This window comes from Dreissena polymorpha, chromosome 13 (assembly GCF_020536995.1).
Source record: "Dreissena polymorpha isolate Duluth1 chromosome 13, UMN_Dpol_1.0, whole genome shotgun sequence".
Taxonomy (NCBI): Eukaryota; Metazoa; Mollusca; class Bivalvia; order Myida; family Dreissenidae; genus Dreissena; species Dreissena polymorpha.
Genome location: NC_068367.1, coordinates 575896 through 601459, shown reverse-complemented (window position 1 = coordinate 601459; position 25564 = coordinate 575896). Strand labels below are relative to the sequence as shown.

Genomic DNA, 25564 nt, shown 5'->3' with positions numbered 1-25564 from the left:
TGTTAAGTTTTTATAGACGCGGAATCCTTGATCACAAATTACCCGAGCCGTTGAATAGATTGATCTTGAACCAGTTTTTATAATTTTGCCATGATCAATTTTCGGCCAATCTGCACAGGCTGTATTACATATAAAACCACAAAGGTAATGGCACTATTCCACTACGAAAACAAGCCCACGATGCGCTACGATTTATCACATTTATTGAATCGGCAAGACTTGTGACAGTCTGCGATAAAGTTACGACACAGGTACGATTGAGTTACGACGAATCGTTGGGTTCGGTTGAAGTCTTGCGAATAGGGTCGCGACTTCACTACGATGTGTAAGAATCTACTTCGACTGTAATACGAAGTTCAAAGTTCAAAGTTCAAAGTTCAAAGTTCAAAGTTTATTGGCAATCGGCAATAAAAACATGCCTTTAGCCATTTACAACATAATTATGGCAAAGACAAAAAGAAGGTTAAGTAATATCATCACACACACAAAGTACACATATAAATATTCAAGCATAATATATATGCATATATAAAATGTATTTATGTAACGAAACGTTGATATACTTTGGATTAAGGAACAGATAGTTCAGTAAGGGTATTATTTCTATATAACATAGCTTCTTTTAGGTATTTACAAATTCCTAATATTTTATTAATTTTTTTCGATGTCATAGTAGTTTGGAATAAATTTAAGGTAGGCCAAGAGATATGCCCAATAAATTTCAAACTTAAGTGTCTATAATTGTCACAACATAGTAGGAAGTGATACTCAGATTCAACAACGTAAATATTGCAGCATCGACAAAGTCTCTGATCACGATCAATGCCTTGGAATCTGCCCACTTCAATTTCTAGATGATGCGATGATAGTCTAAAACGGGCAAATTGTTTCAGCAGGTCATTTTTTTGTATTTTTAATAAGTACTTTTTACAGACAAATTCAGATTTGAATAAGCAATACTGCTGTAATTTAGACATTGATTGAATAGTTCCCTTCCATTCTTGAACAAAAATATCTCTAAGTTTATTTTTCAAGCTTGGAAAGTAGTTAATTTCATAATTAAAATTATGACGAATATTATTAAAATCTTAATGGTCAATCAAGGTATTGATTCTGTTAGCCCAGCAGTCACTGCTACCAGTGTTACACAGATCGGTGTATATGTTACAGATAGGAGAATCTCTATTTTTCATAATTTTTAACCCAAAGCGTATCGCCCTTTCTTTACATAAAATAGAGAGGGGGAAGCGACCAAATTCACCAAGGACAGCATAGTTTGGAGTCTGCTGTTTGACGCCGAGGAGGTTTTTCAAAAATCGCACATGTAATTTATCAACATCTTTTATGTTATAGACACCCCAGATTTCGGAGCCATACAGGAGAATTGGAACGACCATGGCGTCAAATAATGAAAGCTTGGTTTTAATGTCAAATTGCACTTTATCAAAAATAGATAATAAGCTACAAAAGGCTTTAAGAGCCTGGTCCTGTAACATTTTAACAGCGTTTTTCATGTTTCCTGTATCGGTAAAATTTATGCCCAAGTAAGTAAAATCATGAACAGTTTCGATGCTTTCTCCATTAATACTTAAGTTTTTTTCAGAATTTACAACTGTTTTGCATTTTTCAAAAACACAGATTTTTCATTTTATTGACATTTATTTTCAAGCTCCATTTTACTGAATAATAAATAGCATCTAGTTTGGCTTGTAAACTAAGCTGATTTGTCGTGAACAATACAATGTCGTCAGCAAACAAAATCATGTACATAGAGAGAAGTTCAACATCTTTTCCAGTTAAATCATCCAAATTGATGGTTTTAAAAACGTCATTAATAAATAAGATAAATAATATCGGCGAGAGTGGCTCCCCTTGTTTTAAGCCCATTGTTACTTCAAAGAAATCTGAGTAAGAAGTATTAGCATTATTTGCCTTTGAAAATTTAGGCAGCTTGAGACACGACTGTACATTTTTATAAATACATTGTAACATATAAATCATTTTGCAACTGATACCGGCTTTAACAAGTTTAACCCATAATGCATCATGGTTAACGTTATCGAATACGAACACTGCAGATCGGTCACGACTAAGCTAGGACCTCACCGAACGCAACCAAGAATTAGGCGCCAATATCCATTGATATTGATCTAAAACGCGAGAATCTTAGCGGGCTCGCAACTCACTCGGGGTGAACTCGTGAGAGTCTTGATCTAAATCGCGAGAATCTTAGCGGGCTCGCAACTCACTCGGGGTGAACTCGTGAGAGTCTTGACAAAGTCGTACATGATTTGTAGACAAATCACGAAATCACCGATTTCCCGATTGAGTCACGAATTACCTACGATTCCATTACGACGCCCAAGAACGCACTACGACGCTGTTACGAGTCAATTGCGATTATATTCGGTCTTGGAGGTCCAGGCCAAATTTTAAACGCGTTTAAAATCTGGCCACAATTTTTCGGGAGCTCACGAGTTGCAGGAATCACTTATGACCGGCCCACGATTGGCTACGAATTAGTTAGGACCTTCGCCGATTGAGCTACGAATGTCTCCGACCTCAAAATATTGGAAATCGGGACGAATCGTGGGGAATCGGATCGTTGTGGAATACCCCTATAAACTGGATAATTCGTGCTTTGTACTTCAAAAATGTGACGACATAAACGTGAATGACAACGGTTGAACCTTTCGGTAATCTTAAGGCAAATCTTAAGAGTTCTTTAAGAAATGGTTATTTTAAAAAGCTTGAGCAAATAAAAAATAAATGTATTTGTTGGTAATGTATAAATAATACTTGTAGTAAACATATAAAACAAATTGGAACCTTATACTTTGTAAGCCTCCCTCCGGTTACAGATATCGACAAAAACTTGTCAAAAAAAATAAAATTCAGGAACAATGCTTTTAAATGTTAACAATCATTTCAAAATCGCTTACCGTTCTTCTCACATTGAACGGTCTCCCATTCGCCGTGTGGAAGACATCTCACTTCTCCGCGTGTCAAGTTTTGATAGACACTGAATCCTGGATCACAAATTACACGAGCAGTTGATCCGTAGTTTTTTGAGCCAGTCAAAACTATGCTTCCATTAGCAATTGTCGACGGATTTGCGCAGTCTGAAATACAACTGTTTTAGTTATTCACTTCAATTCAAGAGTTGAGTATAAACCCAGAAGACTATTGCTTACATTTCATTACCAAAAGTTCAAAGTTCAAACTGTTTATAGTTAAGAAGGTACTTTTAAATGCACAAAAAAACATACAGAATTCAACATGGTAAATTTTCTCATACGTAAAATGAACATACAAAGTATGCTCAATGAAAGATCTGACATTTTCAAAACACATAAAACATGCAACATAAAACCACCAATCTAAGCAGTTTTCCCCTATGGGTAAAATAAATATACTTTTATCATAAGCACCCGGTTCCTTTCTAACCAAAGATCTTACGACAAAATTAAGTTGCTATCACATGTTTAGCTCTAAACATATGTAAATGTATGATCAATGTGTTTCTAAAATAAAGGCTGTGTGAAAAATTGAACGTAAATGAATAGAAATATTGAATTTATTAATCATAGATGTTTGAGCATAGCAATAACATTGCTTCAAAAACTGCATCTTAACTTTTATTTTTCGTTCAATGTTAAAAAAAGGCATGCTCCAGGTAACATAAATCCGAATAAAAGCCTTGATAATTCGTGATCATGTACTTGCTAATCTTCTAAAATATGAAGACATAAACGCGGATGGCAACAGCTTTTTCCTTCGCTTACATCTTCTACAGGTAACGCATACAGAATTGCTAAAGAAATAGTTACTTAAGAAAGTTTGTCATGCTAATAGTATTGACATGTTTTCAGCAGCGAACGCAGCGAAAATTGGGATGGGAACATACGGTTTTTATGTCTCTTTGTTGTATTTAAGATACCTTGGTTATGCACGTATTTACCTATTTATAGAAATATTGCATATAAATATAGCACATGTTGTGTTAGACCTGTATTCTTTTGCAGCAGAATCCGTATCGTAGTCCAAATTGAATAAATAACCTGATAGCATGAATATAATACAGATCCAAAAAATAACCCACTAGTTAACGATTCATCTGTCCGTTCGATTTCGAATTAATCACCCTTTCACTTAATATATGAATCGAACACTTTTATACATTATCGATAATCTCGAAGTTTCTCGTTAATTTTTTAATCAACATTCAATGTGTATTTGCTCTCGGGTAACAAGGAGGATGCAAACACAAAAACTAAATAGTTTTCTCATTTTTCAAACGTTTTGGAATACAAGTGGCAAACGTCGCTATTGTAATAATAGTATGAGAAAAAAAATGAATGGTCCATGTACAACTGTTCAATGTTGTCGATTGTATAAAATGTAAAATTTAAGTAAATAGCTTTTGTATATATGTTTAATTTCAGAGTTTACTAAAACCGGTTTTAACCACACATGTCTTTGAATTAACCAAGGCAGTGATTACATTTGTATTGATTCGTATGTGTTTGTTTTGAAATATTAAAACATACCCTGTATTTTATTGTGTATCACACTTTTATGCAATTGAGGATCTTATGCCTCAAGTAAGGGTTCTCTTTTTCAATTCATGTGTATTTTCATATGTTTAAACAGTGCATTATATATATGTAATGTGCATCTGAATAAAATTTATTTATAATGAAGTATATACTGTCCATGATGATCAATACTACACAATAATGCATATGTTTTTGGATTTTCGTAATTTAGGAAAATCGCTGCAATATTTTGAAATTTTCTACTAATGTCGATTGAAATGTATATTTCAAATTATAGTATTGTGCGCACATTGACTTTTTGTCAGCAACAACTAAGACATTGTATATAAAACGTTAACGTTACACATTGTATATGCTTATAAGCGTTTGTTTTGTTTTGAACATAAGTAGAGAATTATTCGAAAGTTCAAATTACTTAATGCCACTGTATATAAATGCGCACGTACGGCATATTGCATATTAAATCAGATTTAACTGATAATCAACATAATGTATATTGTGTAAATTGTATACAAGTAACATTTCTTTACAAATACTTATTTGCGTAGCAATATTTAATTTCCGAAAGCAGTAAAACGGGTTAAAAATCTGAAAATTTAAGTATACACATCATTTCAATATTTCCTATCTATTACACATTCTTCTTAATTTGAACGCGAAAAAAATCACTACTTTTATCCAAACCAAAATGAAAAAATAAACCAAAACACGCTTCAACTATATCTCGTTTTTGATTTTAAACGTTTGAGATGAAGCATAATATAATAAAAATGATCAGATCATCTTGAAAAAAAAATATTTTCTAGATAAGCAGTTATGGACCTATATATATAAACTATATTTAAACGTTCTGGTCCAATTCGTTATATTGTATTATCTCTCTCATTCCAGAGAGTAGATTCATCTCTTGTAAATTATAGAAATTAATTATATCCAACCAATGCCGTCTACCGAATCGAAACACAATTCTCACGTAGTTGTTTTGGCAGATATTAACCGTAGTTTATTCATCTTATTTTTCCCCACGTTTTATCCATTTGTTGTATTTTGTATGCTGTTTAGTTGTGTGGAATTATTTGATAACTAATCACTTGTTATGCATAAACAACCTGGTAGTGCGGCTAGTGAAAATTGTGGTTCAACTTTGTTTATGTTAAACCTTTAGAACCCATAGCATCAATCCCTAAGAACGCTTATGTTCCTCTTTCAAATGTGATTAAAGTACATATAAAAATTTGCAAATGCATAAATTGATAAACTATGGCACAGCCTGCAGTAAATTCGTTATCGCATTAAATCTATTTTTTTCCAAAAAATAAATCTGTTTTTCCCATAAGGTATACTATATAAACCAATATATTGATTGTTATTTCTGGGTGATTTTTATATGGTGCATACATGTTCATACACAAAATCTTTGATTAGAAGTTTTAAGGTTAACACAATGCAAACAATTATTGTGAAATTAACAGTGTCACCCTTCACTGGAACCAATGATTCGATGTGTATGCTACGAAACGTCAGTTGTCGTAGTTTTAATTGTTTTATTGCAGTTATGTGGTTCTAACTAGATAATGCATACTCATTTATATCGATGTTGTGATAGCAACTTTCAAATCGATCATGACGCTAACACTTATAGCGACAATCAATATATTGACATGACTTACTTCTAGGGTCGCAGACAACACCAACGTCTGCTTTATGATTGCAATTAGAACGCGTGTCCCAACCAAGATTTGTGCAATTTTCAATAAGAAGTTCAGCACCGGAGCACTTAACGCCCAGCAAAATCTTTCCGGTGCCTTCCTTAAAACTAAAATTTTGCAAAAAACTGCCATCGTTCATTCTGAAAGGAAAGGAAACATACATAACATATCAACATATATATTCCGTATTTGCAATTGGAGCTTATGTTTAGAAACCTTATCGTTCGATTTTTTTAATCCAGACATTTGATATTTATATGTTTGTGTGTGTAAGCGCGTATGCGTGTGTTGTGTGCTGTGTGCTGTGTGCGTGTGTGTCTGTGTGTTTGTTTGGTGTAATTGGGCTTGTGGGTATGCGTTTGCGTGTGCGTGTGTTTGCGAGAGTCGCGTGTTCGCGTGAGTGCATGAGCGTGTCTGTGTTTTACACAGTTTATAAAAATTTCACATTATTAATTTACGTGATACATATGTACATAAAGAAAATTTACAAAATAATACGCCGTATTATAAAACGGCACTCTGATTGTACATTTGTACACAAGCAGAAAGCCTCGTTACAAAACTAACCCAAGCTGAGCGCATAGAACATCTACAAAATGTATATCCGTGTACACGCCACACACCGTTCCCCATTCGCCATCGTAGAAAACTTCTACACGTCCCCAGTTTTCACCTCCGTCGGCGAGCCGAACGTCTCCATAAAATATAAACTGTGTTAGAAAATAACTAACGAAATACATACTGAAATCAACTTGTTATACGTTAACGTCATTAGTAATAAAACAACTAACGTGTCGACTTCATACATTACTGTTATGAATAATGCCACTTCTTATTCAGATGTTAGTACTTTAACCTTTATTTATATTAGTTTAATGGTAAAATTACAGCTGCCGATTTCGATAAAATGGTTCAATTATTGATTGCGTAAATCTTTTACCGTCCTTTTTTATTGGCGAGGTTAAACACTTTTAAGGGATACAAAACTAACGCATGTTTGTTATATGAACGTTCATGAAGCACATTTGATAGATGCTTCGAATTGGTGTTTGTAGGTAGAGTGGCCTCCTAACTTTAACAATTTTTTTTACTTTTGATTCGAACGAAAGAATTTTACTGTTGCGCTGCTTTAAGACGCCTATGGATGGTTATTTTGTCTGTTTCACATATGCCTCACTTTAAATCATCATGGACTTTTTAAAGACTTTAACTGGGCACTTTTAGAAAATTTCTCTTCATAATAAAAAGGGTATAACATGTAGACCTAAATGTAGAACATATTGTGAAGAAAATATATTTATTGCCTAGTCCTGTTATTAAAGGATGTCGTTATAATACGTCGCGTGGCTTTTATAAGGACAGACGTAAGAACACGAACTTATTAATACTACTATAGATCTCTAAAAAGCGTTGCGCACACGGTTAAATAAAAACATCGCATTGATTATCAGTTTTCATTTTGAATCGTATTCTCATAGGCTAAGCACATAACATTCGTGCAGTTGGGTTATCAGCAGCAAATCTAATAAAAACATATTTGTATTTTCTCAAGCGAGTGGTCATATAAACTATTACGTTGCATTGACATTAGTCTTGTCTTTAAATTGGCAATTAGTGTTACTTTCGAACTCATGTTAATAACTTGCATAACGTTCTTGATTATCGACAAACTGCTTTTGTTCGAAACAAATTGCACTTGCTGAAAACAAATTCTGTATAATATTACGAAAAAACTTGACAAAGAAATAAACACTTAGTTTCTGAGTTATTAATGGATTTCTTGAGAAACGCAGCAATCTAAATGCTTTATGCTATGTAAATGGTTTATATAATTCGGGAAATAATAAGGCTAAATGTATAACTGGTTATTACACCTTACCCGAATATATATCTTAACTTGTTTCTAAGACACAGAGACGCCTTTACAATTATCTATTTTTGAAACCACTTATTCGGGAAAATTTGGATTGATTGTGTTTGATGCGTAACTAATGTGATTTTAACGTACCACTCATTAAAAGAGATGCCAACATGCATGAACATATTAATGGCAATATTGAAAGGGCGATTTTTTTTGGAACAGTTTCCGTCGTATAATATACATCTGCACTTACATATTGAATTACCAACGCAGGAGGGAAGTGGTGCACTGAATTCGTATCCATTGCAAAACGCCTCTTCTGCACCTACGAGATGGTAGTTGCCGGTGCACGAAAACTGCATCAACGAGCCATCGCTGTACCTGTCCTTGGTATTGAGGCGAGATTGGGAACTAGTGTCATACGGAACACAACCGGAGCCTGCAAAACACCTTTGTACTCGAGTATATTTAAGCGGTCGAGAAACCTTACACTTAAGAGGGAGTTTTTGCTGATCTCCATAGAGTCGTTGCATCGAACAATGTGTTTGATATTAAACGAAATAAATTGTTTGAATATGTGTATTTATTAAAATGCTTGAAAGTTTAAAATTATATCCATGTTAATTATTTAACCAGAGCACACGATTTACTGAGATTATTTTTGGTGTTATGACAATTGTATCATTCGCCACCTTTCAGGTATCACAGCAGGACGTTAAGTTCCGATGTTTCGATAGATTCGATCGGTCGTTAAAATAGACCCGTTATGACCTTGTGATTTACTAAGAACTCATGCACGTACTGATTGTAGTAATTATAACTAACCAATGCACACAGGTTGTTCGCCGTCCCACGTCCCATCCTCACGACAATTCAGCTTATTTGAACCATGTAGTCGCATCCGCTTTTTACACTTGAAATCAGCCCGTAATCCCTTTCGCCTGTACTTTACTTTGCCGTTGAAGCTGGCGAACATCCTGGGACAATCGACACCTCGCTTCACTGAAATATAGATTGATGTTTCCACAATTTTAAATGTATGCCTATATTTCTGAAATGTGATTAAATCAGTAATTATTGTATATCATTTGCTCTTAAATGGCTAACATATTTTCACACGTCACGGTATTATTGTGACGTTTAAAACATTCATACAGTTTTGACATTTTAAATGGGTAATTACTTATTATTACATACTAAAGTCAACTTAAAATGTGTGGTCCGTTATTGTCTTCTTAAACTTTGGGTGTTACATGGTCCGTTATTATATTAAAAGGTCTATCACGCATATAATGAAATTAACGTAAACATCATGAAAAACAGCTGAACATATTACAATTGTATGTACATTATTTTATAATGAACCAATAAGATGAATATTTGTGCGTTAAACCTATCCGTAGCATAAGACTTCTCAAAATCATAAGAGTACGCTGTATTGTCCATGTATTGTTTCAAAGATTAAATAACAAAATATACGTGGTCACATGTGTGGTAGACCTAACAAAAGGGCTATATATTTTAACCGATTGCTACGATACACGGATTTAAAAAAAGAAAAATCGTATAATACATTATAAAGATATTTTTGACTATTTTTTTATTTAAATCATATAGTATTATGTGCAATATTGCATTTTACACCAATCAGTACGGTTGAAGACGTGTACATGTTTTGTGATATTCAAGGTTGACGGTATGGTAACACAAGAAAAATAGTTTAACATCTGCATCATATATATCTTAACGTTAACAATAAACATTATCGGGGCTGTGTACAACAAATACATATGTTGGCGAACTTAGACTTCGCTCTACACTCTGAACAATTGGTTTTGTGAAAAGTGTATGAGGTTTGATGGAATTTATATACTTGTTTGGGCATAAATATTTTAGTTATAATAACTGGGTATTTCATATAAAAGTATGCAAACGTGTTTACAATATATTTTAAAATGATATGTCTGTTGAAAAATATTACCGTTGTAAAACCTCTAGAACACAACGCACACTTATTCCAGAACATATGCAAAACCTGCAATAAAGGTTATAGAAGTTGCCTTTTAAAGTGGTTTTGGGAAGTCATTTTCGACTCAGGGTTAACATCCCAGTTTGGATTGTGGTATTTTTCATGAATATGACCCATGCATGTTTTGTGATATTCAAGGTTGACGGTATGGTAACACATTAAAAATAGTTTAACATCTGCATCATATATATCTTAACGTTAACAATAAACATTATCGGTGCTGTGTACAACTAATATATATGTTGGCGAATTTAGACTTCGCTCTACACTCTGAACTATTGGTTTTGTGAAAAGTGTATGAGGTTTGATGGAATTTATACACTTGTTTGAGCATAAATATTTTAGTTATAATAACTGGGTATTCCATACAAATGTATGCAAAAGTGTTTACAATATATTTTAAAATGATATGTCTGTTGAAAAATATTACCGTTGTAAAACCTCTAGAACACAACGCACATTAATTCCAGAACATATGCAAAACCTGCAATAAAGGTCATAGAAATTGCATTTTAAGTGGTTTCGGGAAGAAGTCATTTTCGACTCAAGGTTAACATCCCAGGTTGGATTTTGGTATTTTTCAAAATACAGCGAATCAGGTTCGATAACCCAACTTTGACGAACTGGTTAGCGATTACCCAGCCATACTACGATACCCAGAGCTAGATAGGGATGAATACCCAACTGGAAATTGGATGGTCGCAAAAAACATGACAGCAAACATCCAGCCATCAATAGAAAACAAGGAAGGTCTGTATTAAGTTATTAAAATACAGCAATTATCGTGCAATCGGTTATTTGACACAATACACATCAAACGAATATCCAGCTACATCTCCTTATCAAGCTTAGTATTGCCAATATCGAGTTACAAATGAAAGTATAGATGTGTCTTTGGTATTATCGAAAAAATGCAGGTTTTCGCAATTCTATCCATCTGTCAAATACCCAGCTTGTTATTTGATGGTCAACATATAGCAAGCCAGGTATAAATATTTAAAAATAAAACATGTTATAGGATATTCGCGAAAAAGCAACTTGTTATCGAATATCAAGGCAGTCACAAGTGCCCGGTGGGTTATTCAAAATAAAGGAAATGTAAAGTGCACAGGTGGTTAGCGTGTGGCTATGATATTAATTAGTGAAAACATCATTTTGAATGATAACTTATCATATTATAACGAAAAATCATACTTTCTGAAAACAAATTTCACTATCAAATATATATATAACAAGGTATCTCGTAATCACCCGAAAACGGGGTGCATCGCTTTGAACAGCCATTACTTCATCAATTTTGCAGCGATTTTCATGAACCCGGTCTTATTCAACGCAGAAATGAATTTCCTTTCTGGATACATCTTGTTATATTTCTATTCATGCTGGGTCAAATTTTAAGAAATAACACGATACACAATTCGCTTGACCCAATTAACAACGATCAGACAGTATTCATGAATGAAATCTCCAGTTGTAAAGAAACACCTTCGCATGGGACCAATGAAATCACTCGTGTGTTTAAAATGTCAGTTAGTTGAAATGTATGTAAACAAAGGTTTCAAACGGCGCTGGACAGTAAGTTTTGATGCATAATGCAACGGCAAGCACGGTAAGAATTTTTTTTTTTCATACGTTTTATTGAATTATGGTATCGAGGTCCGTGAACTTTGCAGGAAAAATGTCCTTTACTCCGTGAAGATTTCAGTCATGAATACTGTCTTATCGATGTTAACTGGGTAACGCGAGTTGCAAATCGTGTTATTTCTTAAAAGTTGACCCAGTAGTAAAAATATTGCAAGATATATACATTTCCAGAAAGGAAATTCATTTCTGCGTTTTCTGGTGATTTCGAGTTGGATACCTTGTTATATATATACTTGATAGGGAAAATTTATTTTTCAGAAAAGTTGATTTTTCGTTATAATATGATAAGTTATCATTCAAAATGATGTTTTCACACATTTATATCATAGCCACACGCTAACCACCTGTGGTAAAGAGGACAATTACATCCCATCAATGAATTTAGTTTTCGAGAAATACACCATTACTCATTGTCAGTTAACCTTCAACAACAAACGCGGTATTGAGTTTTCAACAGTTTTCAAATATCGAGCCAGGAATGAATACCAAGCTCGTTTGTTGATATTCCCTAAAACACGTTTGTAATTACCCAGCCAATGTGCAATACACAGCCATATATAAGTCATTCAACGTATAGGGATGTAGAGACATGGATGAAAGCATGAACTGGTTTAAGTTTACTAATATTGCGTTAAATTGGATTGAGCAGGATGGTGAATCGCATCAAGGAGTTATGACATTCACCTATTGTGTACTTATTTATGTACAGGCACAACACTATCGAACGAATACTGGACAAGATTGTTTAATGCCAACAAACAAGCAAAACGAAATAGCAAATTCCGAACATATTGATCATGTTGCATGTTAGTTTCGAGGTCGATGGGTACAATGTGTATCTTTGCAGTTACGATGTCGACATTCATTTAAAGATAGGCAATATTTCCTATTTCTGAAAAATGGTCATATAAACATGTTTTCTTTATTTTAATAATTGTAATATTTGTGATGCAATCACTCATATGCGTCCATCTACGATCATCCGCGATCATAGCATATTTTATTTGGATTTTCTTGTAAGTGTAATAATGTTTGGTCAAGAGGCTTTTCTTGTTGTTCACTTCAATAATGATAGTTCATTATTATCTGAATATGTTTAAGTTTTAAGATTCAAAAAATTGAGTACATAAAAAATTAATGATATAAATTTACCGCATAACAATCATTATGTTTTAGTCATTGAACCTACACTAAAAAATATAATCTCAAAATAATGTTATTAAACTGACACGATTTATAATTAAATTTCGATATATCGATGGTTTGCGGAAAACCAAATAATACATATGCTATTTATTTAAGTGCCATTGGCTATGTTTTGTTTATTTTTCCAATATTTCTTATTTTTAACATTAAAATCAATTATTGTTAATATTTTATTATTATCCTGTTGCTTTTAAATCAATTAACACCGAACTACAATGTGAATATTGGATAATGAAGATATTTAAGTAAATTGAATTTATTGTATGAAAAATATCATGTAGCTTGTGGAAGTGTAGTCATGTTTTCCTTGTCTTTAAATGCTGTTACTAAAACAATTATAATTATTGGGAATGCTCTACAATAATCAGACAAAAAAGAAAGAGACAAAGATTAATAACATATTTGCTCTTGTCGGTATTCATACCCCGGATCATTGAAAGCAAACACCAACTCGTTTCCACTGTGCATTTGAATGTTTAAGATTTGTCAGCGTTTTTTGAACGCTGTGTTGAAATGCCTTTATTTGACTTTACGAAACTGATTTGTTGTCGCATATGCGATCGGAAAGCGACACTGTGAAGTAAATATCGAGATCTCGAATTTTCGGCCCAAGCGCAGTCGAGATCCCGATTGCATGATGCGAGATCAAGATATATTTGCCTCGCATCGTTGTTTCGCTATATTTTTATCGTTTTCTTGTTATCTCGCATCGTGTTTTCGAGACCTTGCATCGTAGTATCATGCCTTTGCATTGTGTTTTCGCGATCTCGCTCATGTAATCCAAAGGTAAATAGTGCGATATCACGAGGTCATATTGCGAGGTTACAACGCAATTAATGTGATATGAATGTTTTACTCTCGCATCGTGTTCTCATATTTTTTATTTTAAAAAAGCGGAAACACGTGATCACTATGCGAAGAGATGAGATACGATGTGAGATTGCGATATAACTATTGTAATATCAGTGTGTGATCTCGCGTTCTCGCAATTGTTATCTAATGTTCTCAAGTAGTAACTTCGTACAGTGATCACGCGTATTCGCCCTTGTTATCGAGAGGTCGACAATGCGAATCTAAGACTGGCTGTAAGGGAACACGAAGTTTTGAAAATCGCAAAATATGGCTGGGTATTCATCCTTGGCTTGATATTCGCTGCATGTTGACTAACCAATTCCCAGGATTATGTTTGCTAATACATAACATGCTGGATTTCCCCTTGCCCGAAATTCACTCCATTGTATGATAGAAGTATAATAGTCGTTCTTACCTTTACTAGCACATAAGACGCCAATGTCGTTGTCGTGGGTGCAATTATGATTTCCCCAACCGCGATGGATACAGTTTTGAATGGACAAAGTATCGTAGTTGCAATAACGAACATCTAGCCATATTTTGCCTGTTCCTTTGTGAATATCCACTAGCTGTAACCGGTATCTTTCATTCTTGCTAAATCTGAGAGAATTTACGTTATATATTAGAAGAACCATGAAAAAGACACAATATCAGATATAATTGCATTTGCATAAATAAAAGATAGGAGACATAATGTTGTTTCTTCGAGGTGGAAAAACATATTCAAATATTTGTATTAAGAACAAACTGGGTACTACCATTTAAACGTTTTGGTTGTTGTTTTAATTCTTAGTTGTTAAATAACACATACCCCAACTGATCGCAAATTACTTGAGCCACACGATGATTAGTGTTTGTACTGCAAACTGTTCCCCAAACGCCATTATGAAAAACCTCCACTCGTCCCCAATCGGTGCCTCCACCAACTAGCCGAACAGTACCTAGATATATGAAACGTTAAAACAAACATAACGTCACAACAAAGAAAATAATAAAACTTATAAAAAATTTAAAACAAAAAAATACAATTAGTGTCTTTAAATCTTTAATAATGAAAAAAATAGAAAGATGAGGTACGGTGAAAGAAACACGTATTTCATCTTATTAAAATTTAACAATCAAAACCACCTGGGTCTGTGCTTTCAACACGTGTAACACATAAGCCAAAAATAATATATCCCAAATAAAACATATTTAACTATCAATTCTAAAATTCAACTAAACCTTTATCGTAACGTTGATGAATATTTGTACATGCCTTTGTACTTGGCATTATTTGTGTTCTTCCGCGTTGTGCACTTAAAGTAAGCGTCGTAACGCTGAACATGGCACTCTACCTCTGTCAAATACTTATTCGCTTACTCGGTTGTTTCTACATACGATGGATGTTATTTAAGCATTTTATATACGTAGAAAATAATCCGAAAGCGCGGATTTCGATTAAGTTGGTAAGGCGGTTATTTGATGGAAGGTTTGTGTTACATGGTATCATACATTGTTCATGCACACTCAATGTACATGTATACTCTTATCGGTTTAGAACATTTTTTAATTACTGAAGAAAACTCAAATTATTCGAGATAAATGTTGGTTCATATGGGCCCATCGCTAAAAATCCTTCAGGTCGGGAGATATGATCGCATGCAGGATACATCCGATATTTTTCTTCAAGCAAGTACGCGTGTACAAGTATTGTGATACACGTTTATGTTCAAAATATACTAAATAGTTTCCCTACATAATTCAATTTAAAAGCGACATCTTTAAGCGAAAATAAATGCAACATTTTGCACATAGAGACCCCCATACCAATACCTTTTCTTAAAGGCCATTCTAAGCGGAGTCGATTTGATTTGTGCAATAAAAAAGATATGTCATGTTCGAACCAAGAATGAACTTGTAAAAAGTCAAAATCGACTGTTTTTGCAACTTTTTCTCCGGCCGTTGTATAGTGGAATGTTACCTTTTTCAGTGCAATGTTTTACTTAAGTCTCTAAGCTTATCACATTTCAGGGATTTAGTAGTGAGCACATATTCATGCCCTACTACTTTCTCCAAAAGATAAAGCCAGAACAATAGTTTAAATTGTACAACATGCCTTCGAATCAACTATGATATTTTTTAGAGAGTACAGCACTACATGAAACGTTTATTTAGTATATTGTAACCTTAAAAAACGTTTATTGTTAACATCGCCAAAAATAAGCACTTCTTGATAATTATAAACCAGTTTTCAATATGCGTGCCAAATTTCAGATCGATATTTTACGTAGAAATGCTTGAAAATGCATTTTATAATAACGCCTGATAAGCCATCTGGCTTTCGCGGTCGGAGCTTTGATTTATAAAGGCGATCAGGCGTAAAAAGACTGCCCTAATTAATAACACTCAGTCAAAATACTGGAATATTGTTACAAGCTACCTCCATAAAGAAGTAAACAACTATAAAAACGTGTTTTGAGGTGCTTTCAGCAAAAATTGTTGCGATTTAAGATGCTCAAGACGAGTTTTTGTACGATTTTTTTAATTATTTTCCTCTAAAAAGCATCTTTTCGTAAAAACTCACACTGCTCCTTAAATACATAAAACAAACGCATTAATTCCGTAAAAATTGCCAAATCGCGTAATATCCCACCAAAAAAATGGTGATTTTATGTAAATACAGCTCCTTCGTGACGGGGCCTGGTTTGCGTTTAGGTCACAATATACTAAATAGTTTCCCTACATAATTCAATGTAAAAGCGACATCTTTAAGCAAAAATAAATGCAACATTTTGCACATAGAGACCCCCATACCCATACCTTTTCTTAAAGGCCATTCTAAGCGGAGTCGATTTGTGCAACAAAAAAGATATGTCATGTACGAACCAAGAATGAACTTGTCAAAAGTCAAAATCGACTGTTTTTTGCAACTTTTTTTCCGGCCGTTGTATAGTGGAATGTAACCTTTTTCAGTGCAATGTTTTACTTAAGTCTCTAAGTTTATCACATTTCAGGGATTTAGTTGTGAGGACATATTCATGCCCTACTACTTTCTCCAAAAGATAAAGCCAGAACAATAGTTTAAATTGTACAACATGCCTTCGAATCAACTATGATATTGTTTAGAGAGTACAGCACTACATGCAACGTTTATTTAGTATATTGTAACCTTAAATGACCGCGCGTGAAGACTTTCTAGTGGTTAGCACTTAAGTCTATATAGTTCATCGAGTGGCAAACATTAATGTGCATATTTAGAGCGTGCATTTGAACTTTGGATCGCTAGCATTCGCACATGAAGACTTGATACTTATCAACTGTAGCTATGCACGTGCGCACATGCATACTGTCAACCAATGACTAAATAACTTCGTTTAATGGTATAACATTCAAATGTACACGTGACCTTCAAGTTCATAAATGAAATATTGGACATACGCATTCTAAAATTATCTATGTGGAAGCATACGCGATGGTGTGCACATGTGGAGAGTTAAAAAAAACTTATTTTGGGTGTCAATTTCATGCCACATGTCTCTAGCTCGTTTGTCATATTAAGTGTTCTTTATAAACTATTTCTTTCGGGATGAGGCTTAAGGGCGCATTGTTTAGTTGTGTATATTAAAAAGGGCTTTAACTGCAGAAATGAGTCCACAAGATTACATGCGAAATTGGTGTCTCGTTATATTTTAAGAAAAAGTACTTTTATAACTAACATGTATGTATCGGCATGTTTCAGAATTTTATTACAAGAACGAAAATGTAATGTGATTATGAAAATCGTTTTTGCTAGTTAAATTTGTGTTTTTTTTTAATGAAGTATCAAATTGTTGAACAGTAAGATAATAATGTTAGGTCATTCACACTAATTAAACAAGGCAGTATGATAGTGTTTATGTATGGAACCCATAGGCTGCATTAATCATTCGTTCATATGACATCAATCTCAGATAAAAGGCTTCGTAACACAACCTGAGAGTGGCTTTTTATTTTTAGCATACAATTTTCAATAGATGGCTGACTGTGCAACATGTTTTCGGGTGTATATGTTTTTTCCAATCTTTTCCCCCTTTGATACGGCATTTTACGTTGAAGTGAGAATGCCAAACAATATGATACACATATTGATTAATCAACTGTAAATACAATCAACATTATTTACGAATAAAATACCTCCCTTTTAAATGATATGTATTAAATTCCTGTATTTTCATTAAAGAGCACCTTTAATAAAAAGTATTGGCAAAAAATACGCAATACAAAGTGTGTAATGAAATATAAATAAACAGCTACAAGTATTGACATAGCTGGTCGTCATTATATAAAGGAAGTAGAATAAATATAACACGAATGACAAATATCATGTTATTATACACAAACTAGACCGCTTACTTGTCTCCCTTGTGTATTGCTCAATGAGACGTAACATAAAACTTAATCCCGTTCAGAAATAATTGATGTTGATTCAATGTCAATGATAGATAGAAACGATAGGAACATGGTAAAGAAATCAAACGTATTTTTTTATGTTTTTTACATGATATTACACTAATATTACGGAACAGGACAATTTGCATACGTAATGTACATGTGTAAGATGCAACGACCCTGTGCATTATAAAAAAGCTATTTCGAGAAAACCAATCAGATGTTATATATATGATATATATTTAACACACACACATATATATATATTATTTTTTGTTGTTGTTGATCAATCTTAGTCAAGGTTCAGGACTGATGACATTTATATCGTTTTAGTATAATGATTATATCTAACGAGATCAAATAAATTTCAGGACTATAAGTATTGATATTTGCGAATGGAATAATACTCTTTTATCGCAAGAGTATTCATTTTGTGCACGAACGGATTACTAATGAACAAAGCATTACATGTTGAACAAATTGTTACAAAAGTGTCCTGATTTACCGCACACAATTTTTAAAACAATTTGTTTGAGGTATTCTCAATATTGTCGTAGAACCTGAATAAATAAAAGGTTAACTATTACTTAAATAGGCCTCAGTGTTCATTCAATGTACACAATTGTTGGTATGTATTGTTGAACTTCAGACATCCATCCATATATTAGGTTATGTGCGACAAAGCTGAAATTAAATCCATGTGTTTCATTCAATGTACACAATTTTTAGTATGTATTGTTGGACAAAACTTCAGACTTCCATCCATATATTGCGTTATGTGCGACAGAGCTGAAATTAAGTGGATATGTTTAAAAAAAATCGGTATGGACACACGTTACTCGAATTCCTTGTATTATGCTTTAACGTCATGCATATCATAACATGTCGAGATTTAATTGCTGGCGTCCGTCCGGTATTTAGGATAAGCTCTCTGAACGTGTCGAAATGGGTTATGTTTAGAAGACGAACGTACTGCAAATACATTAAGTTCATGCAAATCATTTTGGCGACGATCGCCTTTTGTACTATTTTCTTAAAATAACCCTCGAATAATTTTACCTAAGTGCATTATGTTGCCTTGACACTTTACATAATGGACTCAAAAGTAAATAGTGGTCTTTTTTTATTTACCCCACTCACCACATTTCTGTAATGAACATTTATATTGGTATGTAGAGTGAACCCGTCTGATGGCGGATTAATTTTCGGACAGACATCCACCTATACATGTTTCACAAAATTATCTTGTAAGTTGAAGAACAATACTTTATCGAATGTTAAGAAGTATAACCATTATATCTAGTGGTAATTTAACTTCTGATAAAGCAGAAAATAGGGCTCATGTGTTTAAGTATACCTTTCATAACATTTATTGATCACGTCTTTGTCATGTGTCGGTCAAAATGAATGAATCGTGCAAAAACATTGTAACTGGAGAAGAGCTTCGTGCAGGATATAGCGACTCCTATTAAATTCTAAATTGCGAGGAATTCGGTATACCTGAAATTCTGAAGGGTTGACTCGCCATTTGTATTGCATAAAATAGTCAGCATTCCTCATCGCTACTTTAACTACATAACATAAGATGTAAAACTCCAACATTCCAATGTTATGATCACTTAAAGAACTGCAACTGTTTGTTTTAACTTGTGAACCGCCAATAGTGTTAAAAGTACGTGTCATGCTTTAAATTATAACAACCAGTAAATGATCACGCGATTTACATTAGCCGGTCATGAACAAAAGCAAACGCGCAAAACAATGTAAGTTGAGAAGGAAGCGCTGTGTGCAGAATAAAGGTAAAGGCGGACTTGTCCGGTAATTGGTGCATATAAGAACAGGAAATCCGTAACTCATAATCAATTATTTTTTTTAAAAGACATCCAAATTTAATATTTAAAATTGTGCTTACCGTATCCACAAAACGACATTTTTTGGTAATTTTACAAACATTTCAACATCAACTTCAACTTGATACTGTCTACAATCGTTCTCGATTATTACTGACAGGGTACGTTGTGTACGTTTCCCGGGAAGAACCAGTACTTGGTGTCTATTGAGGATATCATGAAAACGCTCCCAAGTAGGGAGCGAACCCACGAACTCCCGATCGCTAGGCGGACATCTCATCCACTACACCACCGTGATCTTGAGGGATAATATCAAATGAAAATGCTAACGATTAAAACGATTAAACTATGCTTTAATATTAGCTATGCAAAATCAAATCAAATGAACACACATTTATGAATACTTTACCTCCTTCTGTCTGGCGTGTACTGACAATTAACTGTATGAATTCAGACAGTATATATACTTTAATAACAACGGAAATGTAACGAACGCAACTTAAATATGACGAATACACACGCCTAAGGAATCAACCTCTGAAAACAAACATGGTTAAAAGTTTCACAGCTTACATACACAATTAATGTATGTGCAATAACTAAAGGTTGTAAGAACTTATTATGTTAAAAAGAATATTAAACATACGGTTTCTAAAGTGGTTTGTTCTTTAAAACAACACACAACTTGGCAAAACGATTGTCGCCAAATATATAAGTAATTTTATAAAGCGTGTTTAAAAATAGACAGTGTTTTTTACGATCATTAGATCACAAGGTCATGCGAATCCGTTTTCTACAGGTTAAACGATTCCATTAGAAGTTGGGAAAGCAGTTTGCACGCTTAGTAGTATGTTGTATGCATGTGACGTTTAACCGATTTTAAGCGTGCACCAGGAACTGAAAGATCAAACGTGGTCTTTGGAGAGGGGCCTCACATAACAATTCTCAGTGAGATGTTGGTCATCTGGGAGAAAATACCGACGTACTTGAAACAACCAAGTACAAACAATTTATATCAATTGATGGGTGAATGGACTGACGGAAAGACGGAACTCCTCCCGACTGACTTAGAAGAAAAGGCAAGTGCTTATATTCGGCATACTGCACTAAATGCTTATTTCGATCCTAAGCCAATTATACATGTTTACTGTTTCAAAGGTACTTGAATTTTTTTAAGAATACAATAAAAATACTCAATTCGATAACAACTTTTGATAACAAGTATAACAAGATAACACTCATTTTAGCCTACATTTATAAAGATTGGGAAACAATGTTGGCACCATCGGTGTACACACCGGTATCATCCGGAAAAAAAGGCTACCAATTTTATCTACCTGCCTTTCTTACAGTTATTTTGTATATATCATTCTTTAACTTATCGAAGATAATCTCTCGGCGAAAGTATGTTAAACGAAAACAACATAAACACTTGAAATTATTTAATAAAATCTTTTGCAATTTTATCATTCTAACCGATAATTTATCAAACACAACACGTACTTTTAGTTTATGTCTATGTATATGGTGTTTTATTATTTGATGTTTTCTTTTATTTTTGAATCTATAGCAAAATGTTTGAAAATGATTTATTCGCCCAATTCCGTTCAGAATTCATAGAACATCATATCAGCTGATGATTGTTTTCGATTCGGACTCAATCCTTGTCTGAGACGTTCCTTTACAGTGTATGTATTCGTTCATTTTGTTATATATATATATATATATATATATATATATATATATATATATATATATATATATATATATATATATATATATATATAATTGAAGACACAAGTTGCATTTTGGAAAATGAGGATTATCAGTTGACTTCTAAAAGAAGATTAGTTTAGAAAGGTTATCCGTTTATCTGCTGTATAATATAAACATTTGCTTATTTCAAGATTGTTCTGTTTCATTTATGTTATAAATGAAGATTGTTGATAATACGTATTTAAAAATTACATGATAACATTTGTTTTAATTGTTTCATCGGTTATATGTGTATTACATTATTGTAGTAACAAATTGTAATACAAACTGTAAATGTTGTACAGTTGAAAACCCGTTTATGTTTGACAACTTTTTTTTAAGAATTGTTTATTAGATGACAGTTGAAATGATTGCTATATCATGGACATTCTGTCTTTATTTTCACAAATAAATTGAACACGAATATACACGTGGACTTTAGTGGTGAGAAATCTGTAAAAGGATGTAAATTGCAGTCAAATCAATCCAAATACAGATATATCGGTACGATATTATTAAACAATAGTTTCGCCTTTCGTAACATGTCATGTGAATATATAGTCAATAAGTATAAATATGGAATATAAAAATAATATTGTCTTGGTTGCCATAGCTTTTGGCAGCCCTTTCCCCGTGTTAAAACGACGTATACGTGAACCTGCTTGTGGAATATAAAAATAATCTTGTCTTGGTTGCCATAGCTTTTGTCAGCCATTCCCCGTGTTAAAACGTCGTATGCGTGAACCTGCTTGTACACTTTTCCTTCTCAAAGTGAATCATAGTATTATAGACAAGACTGAATTCAAGTACACAAACTTGAAAGATGATGTAGATCATGCTGAGGATGGTGTGAGACGCATCGTCTAGGCTGTGCTTCGGTTGCGAATCTCTTGAGCTTTAAACAAGAAGATTCAATGAAGATGACAGCTAAAACATATTTTGAAATTACATTTGTGTTGAGCCAGACTGTTATTTCTAGCTTCGTTAAACGCCGAATCAAGGTTTAAGGGTTACATTTAATCTTTCAAATAGATTTCATATTATCACTAAATTTTTCTAAGAGATTGTATTTTACAGAAACCGCTCAACACATATTTACTTTTCTATTTTGGAAAATTCCCAAACTTTAAATATTGAATATATATATATTATTTAATTTTGTAAAGTGCCCGAACTTTTTTATTTAAATTTTCTAAACAGGTATAAACCTCTTATTTATATTAATAATAACCTGATTGACATATAAGGCTCTAATATTGTGTAAGTGGCTAATGACATTTCTTTTGTCTCTTCGCTCTGTCAATTAAATCAGAAACGACTTACCCAGTTTGGCAGCAATAATATAACTATAAATATGCCATTAGAATTTAAAATGTGAAACATCCCTTAGAAAGTGATGATGTAATACACCGATAACAAGTAATTCATACATTATATATATTTATATTTATTCATAAGCAGACATTCAAATAATACCATTTCGTGTCAATTTGAATTACAATCCAAACTAACGTAAACCATTACGATTTGAAAACTTGTAGTACCATTAAAAGATATCCTTTGCTTTGACTTTGTTTGCGTCTTCAATATAATATTCTAGCGCTTATGAGGTCTTGTAGATGTATCGGCGTTGTGTAAGATGGATTGGTGTTTGGCATTTGTTTAAGTTATTGATAGCGACGCTTCTGCAAATGCTGATAAACAATTTGTAATAAAATGATTTTCTTGTATTGTTTGTCCTAAAATAATAATTGTTGTCTATTGTGTGGGTTTTATCGATAAAGAAGGTGGACATCCAACTGAATTGAATGGTGACGACAAGTGAATGGTGGATCTTTACAGACTACGTGAAGAGCGAAAATTCAATAAACACTACACTGTAAAGTAATGCACTTGTACATTGTATTTGTTTCAAATTTAATACATTGTTAGAAAAATATAAATCCTGAATTTTTAAACATTTAATCACGTGTAGCAATCAAGCCGTTTGAATGCTGTTTTTTCTGATGGATTTGTTATACAAAAGCAACTGAATGGATTTTAGTGAATTTGATGCATATGTCCCTAGGGTGTCTGCAGGAATAATTACGAACGCCTTCTGTAAAATGCGGCTTTGATAATAAATTGCTTCAGATAACACCTAATTAATCGAGACGAAAAATTATAAAGAGTGCATGCTATCATACACATTTTACGCACAGTAACGAGTGCTTTGTTTTGTTTTAAAACGCGGTGCAATGTTAAATTGATTTTGGTTAGTAATCTTAAATAAGTCATGTCCTTAGTTTATAATGTATACGTTTATGAATTGTTTTAAAAGTTTATAGTTTTATATCAGAGTAAAATATATCCAATACCCAAATCTGGACCTACATCTAATATCGGAAATTACTATGGAATCGCTTTCACAATTATGATGTACTCATTATGTTCCGGTATATTAAATGTACTATTATATGAAGAGGCGGAGGAAAACAAAGATGAATCTTAAGCATGGTTTCGGGCCGGCTATACAGCTTGCCTTTAAGCGATGGCTCAAAAATATTTGTTAAAAAGGGAAGTAGATTATATTGCTTATATGTTGATTTTAGAAATGATTTGATAGAATAAACCAGAGTGTACAGTTTAAAGCACTTCAATGAAAGGGAATTAAAGGCAAATTTGTGAACGTACTAAAATATGTACATCACACTGCATTCCTGTCTGTGTTATATTTCATCATAATTGGGCATCAGTCATAATTTTTCTGCGAAATATGGAAATATTGTCAAATTACCATATCAGAATTTTGTCAATGTAATATTGGTATCATCTGCTAGTTCTCTTTGATTATACTGCTATTTAAGCAAACACATGAGACGTGTTCATGAATACATGCACTCACTCGTTTGTAAATGCACGAACATAAACGTCATGTGCAATTTTGGCCATTATGTTTAATATGTAAGTATTTGCATTTTAAATAGATATTTCTGATTTATGAAAACACAAGTATCTTAATGATTCACGAGTTCATGGCGATGATAAGTCTGATAATGCGTTTCGTCATATAGTCGTACACGTATGAGACAATGTTGTTTGGCGTGTCCTGTATGACAGTGTACACAACAGGTGTAGTCATAATTCACATAACGTAGATGAAAAACTGCATTAAACATGTCATATATATGTCGAACACATGACAAATTGTAATACATATTGTGTTATATGATCACTATGATGCGAACTCTTTTAACGGTTTCTTTGACAAGAATATATCGTTTTTAATGTTCGTGTTTCAGGAGAATCCAATTCGAGTTATTTTTGTTTCTATTGTTCCGAGAAATATTAAACAACCAATACATGTTCTGCAAATATAACTAATTCCCCAAGCGGTCGTTTGTGACACCTAACATTAAGGATTAACATAAATCACTGTGGTTCAATTTTATTTTGATTTAGGGAAAATGCTCACATGGTTGGGTTTAATATAATATGTGTACCGCTATTGGTAAACTTACAGTGATGGCAGTTCCATTAATAAGATGTGTTTTTAATTGAATTAACGAACATACTGGTTATATAGATCTTTCGAAGAGCAGCATACAACAAAAGGACATCACACTTTCATGTACGGTCAACAACGACACTCTTTCATTTACTCCATCTTAGATTTTAGTACGTTAAGTTTGCTGTTATATGAATTTAAT

General features: G+C 33.3%; 1 protein-coding gene across 1 annotated transcript; it reads right to left on the bottom strand.

Moving 5' to 3' along the window:
* Positions 1–380: 380 nt before the first annotated feature.
* On the bottom strand, positions 381–15123 carry LOC127856206 (neurotrypsin-like). The gene is made up of 9 exons (XM_052392276.1): positions 14989–15123; positions 14672–14801; positions 14276–14460; positions 8955–9131; positions 8383–8568; positions 6836–6962; positions 6230–6408; positions 2943–3122; positions 381–870 (listed from the first exon to the last, which is right to left on the bottom strand). The coding sequence occupies exons 1-9, from the start codon at positions 15050–15052 to the stop codon at positions 851–853; spliced, it is 1248 nt and encodes a 415-aa protein (XP_052248236.1). The 5' UTR covers positions 15053–15123; the 3' UTR covers positions 381–850.
* Positions 15124–25564: the final 10441 nt, after the last annotated feature.

Bases quoted from the DNA above. Each gene is read 5' to 3' on its own strand.
- LOC127856206 (XM_052392276.1), bottom strand. From the start codon at position 15,052: ATGTTTTATTTGGGATATATTATTTTTGGCTTATGTGTTACACGTGTT. The intron at 14,461-14,671 runs GTATGTGTTATT...AAATTCTCTCAG, and splicing joins GTAATTTGCGATCAGTTGGG to ATTTAGCAAGAATGAAAGAT. The intron at 3,123-6,229 runs GTAAGTCATGTC...GTTGTATTTCAG, and splicing joins TGTTGTCTGCGACCCTAGAA to ACTGCGCAAATCCGTCGACA.